Here is a 17093-nt window from a genome sequence, read left to right as displayed (position 1 = left end):
TCCTCTAGTAGCTCGAAGGCTACCAAGCAAGAGGTCCTCTATAGTCGAGGGGCCAAGGAATGCATCATAGACTAGGAGGATTTGGATAGATTCTAAAAGAGCTTTTACATCCCAAATGGCTTCTCTCTCAAGTTGCCCAGACTTGAGGAGAGAGCAAATAGTTGTTTCCCAGCCCAGGTCAACCTTTATATAGAAACTCTGAAGGCCAACCTAAGATTTCTTTTGTCTTCTTTATAGCCCTTCTTCTCAATCTCTTCCATTTGGTTCCACCCAATTGGTCTCCAATACGTGGCGGATAATTATTGGCTTTTTATCTCTTCTATCTCTACATGGTGTTCAACCCACTATATAGATATTTTGTTCTCTTTACATTTAAAAAAAAACACCCTTCCGAGTGGGGATGATGGTATTTTTCTGCTTAGAAAGATTATTGCCTGATTTAGGACAGTTCTTCCTTGGTGCATGGCTGGAAGGGCTACTTATTTTTGTTCTGTCTGAGCAACTCTATGGGTTTAACACCATTTAGGGTATTCAGAAAAAATATTTTGAACCGGGCCTCGAGCCTCACCGGTGCCAAGCAGTAGATATTATAGGCTTTGTGTCGTGCCAAGGCTCTTTCTGTTTGGGAGCTATTGGCAGAGTAGAACTCGGTCGATGTTAGCTTGAGTCTTACACAGCCTTAGGGTAAGAATCTTTTCATTACTTTTGATGATGAATTGTTTGACTTTGTTTTGTTTGCATAAATATGGTGGACAAGGCTCTTCTGAAGAAAGCAGCTACCACCAAGCGTAAGGCAGTGGAAGGTGGGTCCTTCTCACCTGCAAAAAAAGCATGCAGTGCCTTGACCTCCTGTTAGGTTGGGGTTTAGCTGAAGCAACTTGAGATATGACCTATTGCTCCCAAGGCCCCATCTCAGCCCGTCGCCCTTGAAGTAGAGGTCCATGACCCTAGTAGACCATGAAGTCTTGGTCGGCCATAACAAAAAAAGTAATAGCACCCTACTGGATCTCCTGAGAATTAGAGCAATGAGGAATCCATTCTCCTAAGCTTATATGCTGGTATGTTCATCTTCTAAAAGGCATCATAGAAGAGGATATCGACCGAGCTTATATTATCTACCAGTATTCGCCGCACCTTGTAGATAGTGATAGTGAGGGAGACCACCACCTCATCGTCATATGGGGTGTTGCCATCGGAAAAGGAGAACATCTCTCATGTGCATGGCCTTTTTGGGACTGCCTCCCTAGCTTGGGTTGCTTGGGCATAAGCTCTCTGAGCCAACAAACTAAATCCGCCAATTATCGGGCCACCTGGGGTACTGCTATCCCGACCAATGTCTTCTCCTCTCTATTGATTATCCATGTATCTATTGAGGTGCCCTCATTGGATAAGGGCTTTTGATCTCATCGTTCAGCTGCAAACACTCAATATCATGCTTGCGGTTCTTATGGAATCAACGGTGCTTATTTCGATTTCTTTTGCTAGGAGGGGCTTTCATCCTTTTGGACCATTGTAGATAGTATCGGCTTTCGATTTCCATCAAAATCTGTACTTTTGAGGTGTGTCTCTCGAACTTTTGAGTTTGACTCCTCAGTTACCTAGAACCTCCTTCGCGTCCCGATTTCTATCTGGTGTTTCTTTTTCTTCTCAGCTCTTTCTTTTACCATTCTTACCTCCAGCCACCTCCCTCCAAGTTGCTATAGCTTCCTTGGCCTTTATATACTTATCCGCTCGGGACAGCAGCGCGGCCAAATCGTTGGAAGGCTTCTTCTCCGACGGAAATTATTATACTTATATTAGCATATAATAAAATTATTATATCATTATATTAGGATATAATAAAATCCTTGGGGGGCCTTTATATACTTATACTAGCATATGATAAAATTATTATATTGCCATGAATACAATATAACAATATTATTATACTATATTATGTTATATAACTATATTATTTAATATAATGATAATATCCTATTGTATTATATTATATTATAATTATATTTCATGGTATGTTCAACACTGCAATTTTTTCATTAAAATAAAAACAACCTCATGATGCATCTTAAATGGAGTTTTTGTTTCAAAAACTTTTTCATAGTAATTTTTTTATTTTTTCAATAAAATAAAAAACTATTTCAAAATTTCTAATGCACACTTAAACACAAAAAAATTTTTGGCCCTTCAAAAGCAGTGCCAAATGAGAAAATGATCAAGTCTTGTTGGTAAAATAGTTATGCAAAATTCGCTCCGCACCAACAACACCCTTAAACATCATAATTAAAAGTTGAGTCCAGTCATATTGGTTAAATTAGGTTGGCTGAACTGAAATCAATAATGATGTGCATAAATCCATTGCTACACCTGTCCTCCAAGTACAATCCAACCAAACAATAACTTTTTTTTGGTTGATGCGGCACAATTACAATGCCCTTACATTTATCCAGCCATTAGGCGATCCACGGAAGAAAAGCTGAGCATCCTTCGCCTGTCGGAGATGTAGCTCAAACAGTAGAGCAAACTCGCTTTTTCATGCGAGGCTCTTTGGTTTTTTGGCCCGCCCCCTTCTCCATCACCCTTCCAGGGTCTTGTTTCTGATTTTCTAAAGAGCCAAAGCCTGTAGAAAATAAACTCTCAATTTGTTCTTCTTTCGTTCCTTCTTTGTTCATCTTTACATCAAACTATTTAACATTGTAAGTTGCTAATATCTCCCCTCTTCTTTACAAACTCCATACACATTCCACCTTTTTGTTTCTTTAACTGCGCTTTCGATGATCCTGCAAAAGGTTTGGTTGCTCGACGCTGTTATGTTGCCACTGCAGTCCAGTAACTCGACGAGCATAAGCTGGTCGGCGTGACGATGACTCGTGCCCACGCCCAGTCGGCCGTCCCTTCCAATCTCCGCAGCTCGGCCAGCTGTTCAGTGAGTCACCCTTGTTAGCTCTCCCCATGTTTTAAACTCAAAATATTTTATACTTAATTCTACTACTTCCTTCAATGTCAAGCACGTTGCAGCAACAGTGCACTGCAATTCTAATTCAACTATTCACTCCCATTCCATCCTAAAGATTTTGTTGCAGTGCAATTCACAAACTTAGCAAAACTGAATGCTACTTACCCTGCCATCTTGTAACTCGAAAATTACTGAATCTTGCGAAAATGGTATTGGTCGTATCGGCGCCACCTGCAGATTATCAATACATTTAGCTGATGTAAATGCCATCCTATTGATCAAATTTGCAATATGGTTATTATATATGCTTTTGTACATCATGGGAATTTCATCTGGTATTGGTTTGGGGTGTGGTCGCACTAACCTTCTCGTTGCAGTGTCTTCTGTAACTGTTTGAGTATTGGTCATTGTGCTCAAGGTAGGCCGTTTTATCTTCATATGTGCAAGTGTGATCACTTCTAGTTCTTTGAGCTTCCAGAGCTGAAGTCTCCGTGTATGGGTACCCATGGCTCATCCATTTCCAAGTTCTTTGTTCCAGAAATCTTCGATAAACATGGCCATCTGACCCGATCACAAACAATTGAGTGCCATCGAAACATGGACCTGGTGCACCAAGCAGCATCACGTCTCTATATGGTGTCCCATGCTCCACCCATTCCCATCTGTCTTGTGAGTTCCAGTGATACTCGACAAGACCTCCATTTTCTGATATCATGAATAGTGAGCCTGTAAGCGATTGCAGCGATGGCCTCATAGCAGTTCCAGGGGATCTTGAGAGGACCAAATGAGGGGACTGGTAGTGCTCGTGCCATAGCTCGGTGATTCTGTTATATTGGTATAGACGGCCGTTCCGTCCAACAACGAATATGATGTTCATCCTGAAGAATTCTTGATCCACAATAAATGCAATCCTAGTATCTGGAGGGCTGTGGCAGTCCTTCCATTTATATTTTCGTAGTGCCACCTGTATAGATTAAGACACGGTTATATTCTGCACTATGCTAAACCAGTTTTCAGGTCATGATGACCTATGAATTGCAAGACATAACTGGCAGCAGATGCTTAGGAGCTCAATGAATTGTAAGACATGTGGCACCAGATGCTTAGGACTGAATTATACAGGAGATGCATATGCATGGAACATAAAAGCATGCCTGCGTATATGTGAAATTTAAATGTTGGTAACAAAGTAATGCTTAATAGATTTTTTTTTCCTTTTATTTTCTAAGAGAAATTAAGCTACAAGGTCATGATAATGTCTTACTTCAGATTGCTTTTGTACTGACATAAGGATGTCAAACTGTAGAAAGATCTGTTAACTTTTGTTATTTTCCAACAAATTTATTGAAGAAAGAAATTACCATGCCATTTTAAATTTGGAGAAATTGTAACCTTTTGAACTACAATTTCTCTGAATGCAGTGATAAAAATAATCTTCAAATCATTTCAAATCACTTGATTTAATTTGTAGTTCTGCAGAAATATTTAGGACAGTGTATATGAAGCACTGCCTGAGCTCAAAGAAGAAAAAGGTTTGATGGAAGAAAAAAATGTGGAGGAAGAGAATGAACTGAGAAGTAAGAGCTTGATTTCATTTAGATTACCAATGTTTGTGCAGAAAGGTTCACCACTATGGTCCAGCTTTAAACATGGATTATAAAAAACCTTACACACTGATTAATAAAGCAAAGTTAAGCAAACTATCAAGTCCTAAATCTGATGCAATCAATTAAATATTAGTTGATTTTTTATATCAGTAGTACGAAATGATGTCCAAGAATAGGGTTTGACATGCTACATTAGGTAAGTGCTGAAGCCAACAATGAGCTTCATTGATTCCAGGAACTTAATTAAAAGCTAAACAAACTTGATTTTGGGTAATATCTCTTGGTTATTAAAAGAGATTTTTGCAAAAATGCATGGGTCAATAGGAGACATGATTGCATAGTCATGCTATGCTACTTGGTGTTGCAACATCCATAAATTACTTGATATACATTTTTTCTCTTGCCTTAGTAATCTATAAATAAAACATAACACAGAACACACCTTGATGTGGATGGTTAATATTCATGAGCGCTTTGCCACTAAGTATCCAAGTTTTGAGCAAGCATTAACTAAAACTATCAAACAGACAAGTAACCACCGAAGCAATGCCATTTATAGTATTTCTATCCATGGTCAAAAGCCACAACTTAGAAAGTAGCATCTTTGATGATAACGCAAATTCTCTTTTTTCTTTTTAAGCTATTTCAGTGGATTCTTCTGAAAAGTCATGATGTTTTTAGATGCTTTTTTTCTCCTACTTTTTAGCATGATTACCCTTAGAACTAATTATTTCAGTTTTCAGGTTTTGAACTCTCACCGTAAACTGAAGAAGTTTTCCTTTCTTGTCGACGAAGAAGAGAGAATCTACTGTCGTAGCTCTGTGAGCTTTACCCGGAATGACATCCCATGGAGGTCCTGTCACTACCTGCCTTCCCTTCCTCATGGCAGTGCAATTGATCCATGATAGCTCATTTCCATTCCTTTCTCTAATAAGCAAGTTTCCATGCGTGTTGACCAAAAACAAACTTCCATTATAGCTTCCTAGTGCACCTCTCATTGCTGTTGAATGCTCATGCCTTAGCCATAACCAGACATTATCAGAATAAAGGTATTCAAAAGTTAGGCCACCGTCTGTTATAACAAAAAATGATCTATCTGCATACATTACTCGCATGCGAAAGTTAGTATTGATGCTTCTTGTTAGAAAGTTGTAAGATTCAGTTGCACCACTTTCATGATTACTCAAGGATATGTACTCTTGATGCCCTTGTGCCTTGCGTCTTCTAGCAGGTGTAATAATACTCGAGTCATTTGGTTCGTCGTCTGAAAGAACATTCTTTATTCCTGCAATGCAATTTGATGGGCCACGCTCATCGGTGCAGTATTCTGCATTCCATCCTTCTGTTTCAGGTGCATCTATGACTGACCATTCATACCTACTGGATGTTTTCCTGCGCAGGCTACTCTGATGAGTTGGACCAGAACCATCACCTCCAATTCCAGGCAAATGCAGCTCTCCAAGTCTACCATCATCCAGGGGGAACATTAATCTTCCAGCTTGAACCTGTATTCCTTGCACACCTTGAGCAACCTTGGCATGCTGTGGGTGTATATGATTTATCCAGAGCCCTTCCACATGATTCCCATGAGTGCCACCTTTTTCCCAACAGAAACTGATGATCAATTTATTGCTCCATGTGGATTATACTCCAATAACAAAATTAATAATATGTTGAAAGAATATTTGGTGACGAATATGAATATAGAAGGTCACAATGTCTGAATGAGTTCGTTTTTTTACTATGAAGGATGATAAATTTGAATTTTTCCAGACATAACAGGTTCAAACAGTGATTAATTATCAATATAATCATCATATCAGGTTTTCAGGTGTCAAACTTTGAAGTAGGTATCAGGATTTCGTCATGATAATGATAATGATAATCTCATAATAAATTTAATTCCTTAATAACATGTTAAGTGCATCTATGAGTTTTTCCCACTTGTTCAGGAGTGAATTGAATATCAGCTTAAGTGAAAGGATTAGGCCTCATTCAGTTTGGAATGAAAAAAGAACCCTCTTGCACTTTGTGGAATTTTAATAGCTACCATGCACATTAATTAATATACTATTAAAAAAATTAATAATACAAATTGACATCTCACTTACCTATAGTTTCGGGCCATATTGCTGCAGATTGGTTGGTTATGCTAGAACTCAAACAGATGCAATGTCATGAGCTTGTTTTGTGTTTAGCTTGCTTTGTGTTGTTTGCTTGTCCACTGTGTCATTCATGCATAGAGCTATTTCCCACAGATTGAAAGTAACTATATGGTTTCAGATGACTAATAAAATGAACTTTTATCTTCTGATTTTTTTGCTTGCTCATAGATATTGCTAGCTCATGTTATTGGCATATTGCACTACTCGAGGCTGTGCATCGCACCTATATAGGAATCTATTAGTAGTTAGTACCATGTTTTAAATTTGCTTATACAGGTCAAATAATCACTTTTAGATGTTCAAAAATGTGTGGCTTGCTCTAAGAAACAGCTGAAAGGTAGCTTGAATGGAAATAAGGGGAGGTTTTTGTAGTGAGTTTTAGAATACCTTTGTGTATCTGTCAGGACATCATGTAATTTCTGCCTACGGGTATGTGTTTTGGCATGATAGAAACATACTATGGTGATCATTTGCTGATGTAGGTTTGATATGCGATTATCTAATCCTTGACTGCTATGGTAAGGCATGTCAACATGACAAGTTGTGCTGATACAATAACAAGCTACTTTAAACATGAGCAACAACTGCATGAGTTGTGCATGATTTTTAAAGCTGACCTAATAAGATTTCGTAAAAGTTTTCTCTAGTCATTTAGGAAAGACTTAAGTAGTGTCCAAAGGAACATACTAATTTGTGAGTGTCCAAGATAACCAATGTAGATTGGACTCTAGCACATCGCTTCTAGGACTGATCAACAAATTTGTCAGACTAAGCTCATTGGTGAGTTGACTCGCAGCAAGCATGTGGTGTGAAATGTTTGTGGGCAATCAATTCGAGAGGCAAACCACTAAAAATAATTTTTACATGGTTAAAAATGCACCACTGTCTCAAGGCAAGTTTGATGAAGCAAGCCTGAACATGGATAACATATTGCTGTTGGGAAGCAACTACTTGAAAGCTGCATGAGTCTAATGGCAATAAAAGAGGTTGCACTTAAAATGGCATATATCTGTTGTAGGCAAGGTATGCCGTCTCGATACTGAGCCCCGTATAGGTGCTATCTGTGTCGGTATGGTATGGTACGGGGCCAGTTCGGCATACCGAGTGTCACTACGCTTTCCGTGTTGTGTACCGACACCGAACCGGTACAATACGTCCCATACTGAAAGATTCTGAAAGACAACTCCATAGCGTCCTTTCAAGCATGTGACAAGCAAGGCCACTATACTTTCAACAAAACTGGGGATCCAAGTATTGTGGGAATGCGTATAAATGGAGTGATTGATAGTGATGTGCTGAATTTGCTAATGATGTGTTGTTCATTTTTGGGCCACCTTTTTATGCTCTGTTTTGGGCTGCTATCTCTTCTGTTTTTTTTTTTAAAAATAAATATAACTCCTATTTTCGTATGGCACTCTGTATTCCTTTTATTTTATTCACTCATGAAATGAATCGACGGGCAAACCTCATCATTTTCTATTTTTTAGAGAAAGGGAGCACAATCAAGATGATGAGTGGTAGTCTAAATTCAGACTTGTAAAATTAATGGAAGAACGGGTTGACTACCATGTGAAGCACATGCACATGCAGAATATTGTTGACATGCTAGACAATGAGAATAACATGCACATGAATATCATGTGAGCTTAAGAAATTGAAATAGGAAAACCACATGAAAGCATATGGTGACAAAGCACAATGTTTACTATGAAGATGTAGATCAGACTAAAAAAATTGCAGGCCCAACACAAGGCCAGTTCAAAAAAAAAAGAGAGAAGAGAAAGTAAAAGATCATAATTCAGTGGGATGAATTGAACTTGTAAAGTGCTAAAACGTTCTAGTATTAATCAAAATTGTGAAACTTACTGACTTTCACAAACTATTGAATCAGCAAAACCTAAAGAATGGCCCAAAAACAAGACAGAAAATCATATTTCAGTGGTGTCCAAAAGTTCCTTTATTAGTTAATATAGTGGGTCTTGTAGAGAGTTTAAAGCAGACTAGTAGGACCCAGAGAGTGACCCTGGAAAAAAATGATTATGCATTCTTTAAGGGCCATATTTTAGTTGCATGACAGGCTAAATAATGAGAAGAAGGATTCAAGTCTCCTATTGGCTGCAAGAACAGAAAACAAAGTCAACTTCAGATCCCATGCAGACAAGGGCTTGTTCATATCTTAGAAGATTGTGAACAATGGCATTCATCAAAGCGTAAAGACTATGACCTGGATTCAGGAGAAATTAATGCCTGGTACCATAAGAATCCAACTAAATTTGGGAACAAGTGGAAGTTCAAAGATGATTAATCTGGCTGGGCAAGGTTGTGTAGATGTCATTGAACCAAGAAGCAATGTCACTCACCTTGAATATGAAAAAGGTCCAACCCTGATTGGAGGGATTAAGCTAACTTTAGTGAGTAACTCAAGCCCCCTAGACTATTAGGTGAAGAAATAAAGATGGAACAAGGGGTGGGTCACAACCCATGGAGGGGGATAGATGCTTTTTACCTGTGTACTGATTGTATCTCATATTTGAGGTGCTTAAATGTTTTGAAACCAATTTGCTAGACTAGTTATCAAATATCAACAAAACTCTGGAAAAATACTGGAGAGGATATGACAATAGTTAGGGTGTTGCAAAGCTTGATGATATATTGGCATATTTCACACAAAAGCTTTCATAAAAGTCTGACATCAGTTATTCTGATTAGCTAGCATTGAAGTAGATTATAAAGTTTGTGCATCTATCTGGCCAAGGTACATTCTACTTCATATAATACATCGACAAATAAACTTATTATGAATGAAAGAATACATCTGGATGAAGCTAAAAGTGCCACAAGCCTGTGAAATATAAAAGACAGGATACACACATGCCAACATAATTATGGGTATCTGCAAAAACATGAGAGACAAGAGAATTACTTTTCCAATACATATTGGGGCTATACCCATGCTGTTTGAAACAGATCAAAGTCACAAGTGAGATCTGAAAAGGATGCCGTGATGTCTCAAGCAACAATATTACTTGAGCACTAAGTTTGATAACCCTGTGATGTTCTAAAACTTCTTGGTTGATATTTACTAGATGAATACACTAATGTTTAATCCTTTTTAAATATTTTCCAAATCCGTAAATAAGATGATGTATTGTTTTGTTCTAATGCTTTCTGTTGTCTTTTATTAGGACTGATTTTGTTTCACACAAAGGCTTCTTAGAAATTCCCACTTTCAATGAATTTCGAGAAGTGATACTGATTTGCTTTTGTTTCCTAATCTTCCTTAGCTCTTCCTTTTGGATTTCAAATTTGGCAAGTGGAGTCTTCCAACAAAAACAGTAACTTAAAAGAATGAATTTTGCATCTTGAATTAAAAAGATCCATACTATTAAAATGCATGCAAGTATCTGCTATTGTAAGAGTGAAAATTTATTAAGGCCTTTGGAAGAGCGGTGTATGAGAAGTAAAGGAGGAAACTGACACCCTCAGATAGATTTTATCCAATTGAAAGAAATTCTTGCGGGAAACACCTTCTGGATTTCACTTGCCTGATTTTCAAAGTGGCTTCTGATGTTGAAATAATGGTGGCTGGGTGCTTTGTCTGGAAGGATATTGAATTTCATAAATGGTAAACGAAAATTGGATTCAAAATTTACGTGCTAATTGGAATTTTCATCGTGAAGGATTGTTTTGAAAAAAAAAGGAGCTTTGGAAATGGAAATGGGAGATGAAATGTAAATAAACTTATTGGAATTGATAACAGTTATGTCGTATTCAAAATTCTCATTTTACATCCATATTGGTGTTGCTGAAAGGCCTTAGAACTGCAAGGGGAACTTAAAATTCTTGTTAACATCATCATGTAAATTCTTGACATGCATGGGGTAAAAGGCATCTTGATTTCATTCTTTTGTGTTGCATATGTCTAAATATCAAGTGTTTAAATCGTGAAGCATCTCTAATAGGTGTCTACCTTGAATCATGTGCAAGATAAAAGGGATTTATCTGCAAAACATGGAGGGATGATGGATTTTTCCAGAGGCTGGTTGTAACATTTCTAGATATTGGCACTATTTTCCTTTTCCATTTGTTATTGAAGATTCTCTCACAGCTTGAGCAATTATGCCCTTTCAGTGATCATAGTAGTGCATGGAAAGTTCATTTCTTTCCTACCTTTTAGGTTGACATTTGGAAAGAAAATCCTCGAGCATAAAAGCCATCAGAAGTTCAGGTTTTTTCACTGTTAAAGGTATTGAGAGACCTTTTTCTCTTGATAGAGATATCAGCCAATGGTTCAGAAAATAACAATCCTTGCCCAATAAGTATTTGGAGGAGGTGGTTGCATGTAAGCAACTAAAAGAAGGTTAGGAATATGTAGAAACTACTTCACAATCATCTAGTTTATTGGTTGGCTTGGCTTCTTTGCGCATCTGCTAGGTGCATCAGCATCATCATGAATTTGAAAGGGATCTATCTTTGGTAATTGGTACAATCCTGATTATTTGCTAAAGAAAGACTTTATTGTTTACTGACTTTAGCTTAAGAATTTTACCCATGGACTGATAAGTGAATCACTGTCTTGTTGTTGTGGTTCAGTTAGTTCAAAGTCAATAGGTAGGGTTAACTAGAAATATTTTGCCCTAGTTAACTGGCAATATTCTTGGACTTCTGTAACTATGAAATTCTGCAGATATCAGCATTGCTAATTGTTGACCCAAAGTTAAACAGAAAAAGAATTGCGAAAGATAACATGGAGAGTGTCTAGGGAAGTCCAAGAACATTTTTTGAAATGATCTCTGAAGCAATTTTATTTTGCCATGCTTCTGTACAAAACCAAATTATAACGTGAGCTGGTTTGGTTGGTATTAATTTGCCTTACTATAGAAATACGTCTATTATATTTGGCTTTCAATCAGTAGTATCGATACCAAGGTACACCATTCCGTACCGAACTAGTATGGTATGGTACTGGTTCGGTACCAGTACACAATATAGAGAGCATATCGATACTTGGTATGCCGAACCGATATAGTGACCGGGTGGCACCAGTACGAGGCCTGGTACTAAGATGGCGTACCTTGATGGATACCCATCAAACTCCGGCTTTGTTTGAGTAAATAAAAATTTATTGCAATATCATTATCACCATGAGTTAGAAAATACAACTTAAAAGCATGACATATGCGCCACTCATCTTGTTCTGATTTGATACCTATCTCTCTGCTTTTATATATGAGCTACTACAGTGAGCTGAGGTGGTTCTTTAAATCTTATAATAGCGCTATTGTAATTAAGACAAAGGAATAGCCAGTTGAGTGTTGTCCTAGGTAATCATTCAAAATGGCCTTAAACAGCAGAAAAAAGAAGTGATTTTACCAAGGGAGCAGAAGAAGTTGGTTTCTACCTGAGTGCTTTGGAAGCTGATATTCAAATACATATCCAGTATTTGTAGTGAAGAATAGTGATAAGATGTTTTCGTTTACGTCATTCTGTCGAACTGGCGTGATAGCACTTAACCGATGATCTTTAGGAGCCCCATGGAGTTCCCACTTCCACTTCCTTTTGTGCAAGCGCCGTTCTATTAGAAAACCACCCTGTAGATCTATAAGTCCCTTTAACCAATCAATTATTTAAAAGTTGCTTTTATATTGGTAACTATCAATTAAAAAGGAATATATTCAGCTGACATATAAAAGCACTGTAGATTAGCAAGCAGAACTTTAAATTATTTATATTAATAGCATTCAGTTCACTGACGTTCCTGCTCTGCTGATTCTCATGCCCTCTTAATTGGAGAATGAAAATTTAATACAAGACTATGATAAACATAATTAGCTATGAAAACCAGTGTATACATGATGAATAATAGTGCTATAAGAGGCTATTTAGCTCTTATGTTACTACCTCGGATACATTTTTGGCTATATATGTGCAAACAACATGTTTTTGAATATGGATTATTAGTTTATTAATATAGTCATGCTCTCAAGAGATCTGCTACATGCTATTCACTTACACTGTATGACATTATTTCTTTTTGGTTTGTATCATTCACTACGTCATTTAATAGTTTACTTTAGTTCATTGAATGTTGCAGAGAAGTCACTTAATTACCTTGGTTAATAGGAAAAGTGATACTGAATGAGCTCCAGCCTGGCCATGTAGAGAACATCCTCCGGATGATCTAAGTGATATTTCTTCCATTGATATATGCTTCTTCCATGATGGCTTTGATTTCTTGTCGAATTCGTATAGATCTCCAGTAGAACTGCACCACAATATATAGTCTCACAAATAAAAACTAGAAGAGGAAGGTTTGTTATAGAAACAAACAGCAGGATAAGGGCATGGAGTTCAGACTCTGTCTTATTACACCTGAATGTGAATATTATTTCTACAAAAGCCCAACGGAGGCCCTACTGCTAGCGGTAATAATTTCCGTAAGCAGTAACAAGACGAGAATTTCATTGAATATGATGGTAGTTATGGGAAACTACTAAATCTCTATTTGACCGTCCAAATATTACTTACAATTAGAAGCCTAGTGTCGTCTTTTTAGTTGAAGTGGTTTGCCCATCTTGTAAGATGTTAGTTCTTCCTTGAATCAAAATTTGATACATTCTTGGTTGGTCATTGACATGGGTATAAGGGAAACTGATATGTAGAAACAGCACGCATTGTCAGCTATAAAAGTAGGCACTGATTCAGGAAAGTTCTCAGTTGTGCCATATGAAACTTTGGTTCCATGTGAAGGTAGTTGAGATGAGGTTCCTGAATGAAAGCAATGGAAACTGAAGGTCTTCGCTAAGGCAACAAAATTACTAAGTGGATCAAAAGTTGTGGAGTAACTAGATGGATAAGCTCATGGACTATTGGGCATGTGAAGCATTCTGGTAGAACATTAATTAAATATGACCTTATTTTTACTCATGAAAACACCTTAGATGAATGCTTGGTGTCCATGTGGTTTAAAATTATTAAAATACTTTGTCTTTGTGTAACTGGAAAAGAATCATGCTATTATAGTGCAACTTTAATTTACAGCACAATCAATATGAACTCAGAATAGTCCATCTATGACCAGACAAATAGAATAATATGCCTATCCCCCTTCATTACCCCCACAAAACCACAAAAACAAAAGAGAAAAAAAAGAAAAGAAAAAAGAATAGACTGACATGAACATACCTTACTGTGAACACAATGCCTGGTCTAATAGTGCCAGTGTCAACAATAGCTGAAACATCTCCACCTGGAGGCCGGCCATGAAAATCCCACCTATTCAAGTCCAATTCATCGGGCATCCATTAAGCTTTAACATTAGTGTCAGAACCACCACAATAACAGCTATCTTGCTAATCTAAGTCATGCCCACATGCCAAATGCTTAAACATTGGTTCACCCTCTTTTAAGTTCTTGACATGTTACTTCAGATAAAATACAAGGCAGCTGAATATTCTTGTTACTTGTTTCTCCTACCTCAAAGGCTGAAATTCACTGATCTCAACCAATGACCCGTTCTTGGTGGATAAGTACAACCTCCTGATATACAGATCAAGGAACAATGTTTGTTAGCATTCAGATTGATGAGCAGTTAAAGAAAGAACTTTACATAAATGCAACTTTTCTTCTTTTTTTTAATTCCTTTTTTGCAAAAGAACATTTGCACACATTATTGAAAAATTGTGAATGTGTACCAGATTACTCACTCTCCATCATGCGATATGATGCCAAACTTAATCTGTACAACTTGGCTTGGTTCAGCTTCTGTAGTATGCATGTCTTCTTTGGACATAAGCACAAATTCTGTCCAAATGGGCTGAGAATTTTCGTTCAGCTGCAACTGAAATTATTACAGTATAAGAAGTTCAATTATGTTCATGTTCCAATGAAATATTTACCATTAAATAAGCATAAACCTCACTGGTCAAAACCATTGGTTGAACTTGTGACTAAAAATAGAATTGTGCCTGTGGGGTTGACTATTTGCTTACTGTATGAAGTTGCTTCTTTCTTGCAAGGAGCTACGATGTTTTCAGTCATATTGCACCTCCAGATATTCTTACATGTTTTCTTGGCCCATAGACTATGGCCCATAGACTATGACACTTTGTTTGATGGTAAATGTTCTATCCTGATCATGAAATTAGTATTTTTGGTTCTTATCTATTCATCCACATAAGATCCCATCCATGCCTTCTGCAATTTGGAGTGAGAGTTATCGCTCCAGAATACAGTTCAATTTTTGTTGAGCTGGACAACCAGATGCATTTGGATTTTATCCTGGCTGAAGGTTATACATAATAAGTCTCTGTGAATCTGCACTGAGCTATATACATCTGAAAATGTCAAACTTTTTATACAGGGAATTTCAAAGTATTTTCCTTCGCAGAACCTTCAATCAATTTTTGTTCCACCAAACAGGCCAGGGAATTATTGGGTAAGACCACATCTTCAAGAGAGATTATTGTGTAAGTAACATGGCTTCCTGCTTATTGATTTTATCTTGATTAAGCCATGCTTTTCTGTGAAACAACTCTTTTCTCTTCTGACCATGTTCTCTTTCCTGATTACCATTATTTATTAGGTAAGTAACAATATTGTCAAGCAAAGCCAGAGATCTAAACAGGATAGAGAATAGATGTGGTATCAATACACAAAAGGAGGCTTTGTTATAATCAATCTGTTAAGAATATGAACTTGGTCTGTTCAACTTTTGTATCTAAGTATCAACATAGACACTGAAGTTGAATCGAATCATGTAGAACAAAAGATGATTGAAGCAATTATAGCAAAGTTTGATACGCTTATGCCACTTGGCAATATCACAAAATCCTAAACATAATATTTTGAAATCGTTCTGAAAAAAGTAACATCCGAAATTAAAAGATACTAATTACCTGATAAAGCATCCCACCTTCTGACAGAGCAAGAATTGTCTGATTGATGAAGAAAACAGAAACAGCCTGACCAGCTGCAGTAGGTAATTCATGGGGAGCAATTACCCACTGCACCCCATTCCAGAACCTCTCATAGATCGAACCACTTTGCCCCGTCACCCAAACTGATGCCTCTGACATTCTAGTCAAAGAAACTCTCTTTCTTAAAGGCAGAACTGGATCAATATTTTCTTCTAAAACTCTATCAGTACCAGCAATTCTTGTATTCTTCTGCTGCTCTTGGGTAGGTAACTGATTACGTTTCATATGCATGCTTTCGATTGATCCTACTTTTGTGCAGGTTTCATTAATACAGGACATCAGATCAAACGGCAAGCCGATTTCTACCCATGTATTGGTCTTCTCTGCAAACTTCCAGAATCTATTCGTTTTCTGTTTAAATTTTGATTCAGTCTGTTTGCTTGGAGGAGCGGGGCACCAGGAGTAACCAGAAATGACAGAGCCTACTACCAACTGGGCTATTATATACATCATCCAAAAGGGAAGTTTCAAGGACAACCCAGCCATGATTGGTTATCTTCTGTTTTCAGAGAGTATACCTGAAAAAAAGCTCCCTGAGATCATTGCATTCAGATGGATTCTTGGATTGAGGTGTGGCTTTTATTCCTTGTGGGCGGTGCCTGATGGCTCATAGCAGAAAGCTCTGAAGGGAGAAAGTCCTCCTCTGTTCTTCTCTATGGAAACATGAGATGAGCCTTCCTGTACTTGGATGTCCAGATATTGAACAGATATATAGCTAGTGGCAGATGGATCGCATGACTTATATTGATATCTGAGCCTCCTCCATCAACTGTCATATGATGAGAGCAGGAAAGTAACCTGGGGAAATGCCGTGGTGGTTTGCTTTCTTTTTCTTTTTTTCTCTGTCAACACCTTTCTTGCCCCACTATGAAACTTATGCTAAAGTTTAGCCTCTTTAGGGGTACATATTCCTAGAGTTTAGCCTCTTTTAAGAGTACACGTTCCACCTTTCCATTAATTCTACATGATTGTGTACATCATATGTACCAGCCTATATGCAACATGCCTTGTTCAAATTTTGTACTTCTTCTCATTTTTTTATTCAGCAGCCATATGAATTTTGTGAAGACTTTGGCATCCAACATGAGCTGGTCGTCCCAAGTTTTTCTACTTTGCCCTACATAAGCTTACATCTGTGATTGGAAGTATATTACTTTACCTTAATTTTGCTGTTTATTTTGATCCAAGAATTGCTTTATTGATGCAAGCTTTTTTCATTGTTCTGGAATCTCGTGAAACATCCAAATAAGTCTTTGTCTGTGAAGTTGGTGGCTAAGTGTGGATTCACCACCTGGTTGTCATCTGCCCATACTAACCCCCCCTTTTGACTCCAGACTGAAGAAACCACGTTCATAGCTGAGGTAAGCTGCCAAAATTTCTATCAGAATGT

General features: G+C 37.5%; 1 protein-coding gene across 1 annotated transcript; it reads right to left on the bottom strand.

Annotated features, from left to right (window-relative positions):
- Positions 1-2316: 2316 nt before the first annotated feature.
- LOC103718346 lies at positions 2317-16745 on the bottom strand. The gene is made up of 10 exons (XM_008807126.4): positions 15623-16745; positions 14432-14565; positions 14202-14264; positions 13911-14000; positions 12837-12990; positions 12127-12316; positions 5319-6157; positions 3318-3917; positions 3119-3184; positions 2317-2916 (listed from the first exon to the last, which is right to left on the bottom strand). The coding sequence occupies exons 1-10, from the start codon at positions 16187-16189 to the stop codon at positions 2806-2808; spliced, it is 2814 nt and encodes a 937-aa protein (XP_008805348.1). The 5' UTR covers positions 16190-16745; the 3' UTR covers positions 2317-2805.
- Between the last annotated feature and the right edge of the window lie 348 nt (positions 16746-17093).

Source organism: Phoenix dactylifera, chromosome 1, assembly GCF_009389715.1.
Source record: "Phoenix dactylifera cultivar Barhee BC4 chromosome 1, palm_55x_up_171113_PBpolish2nd_filt_p, whole genome shotgun sequence".
NCBI classification, from domain to species: Eukaryota; Viridiplantae; Streptophyta; class Magnoliopsida; order Arecales; family Arecaceae; genus Phoenix; species Phoenix dactylifera.
This window is presented reverse-complemented; position numbering and strand designations above follow the sequence as displayed.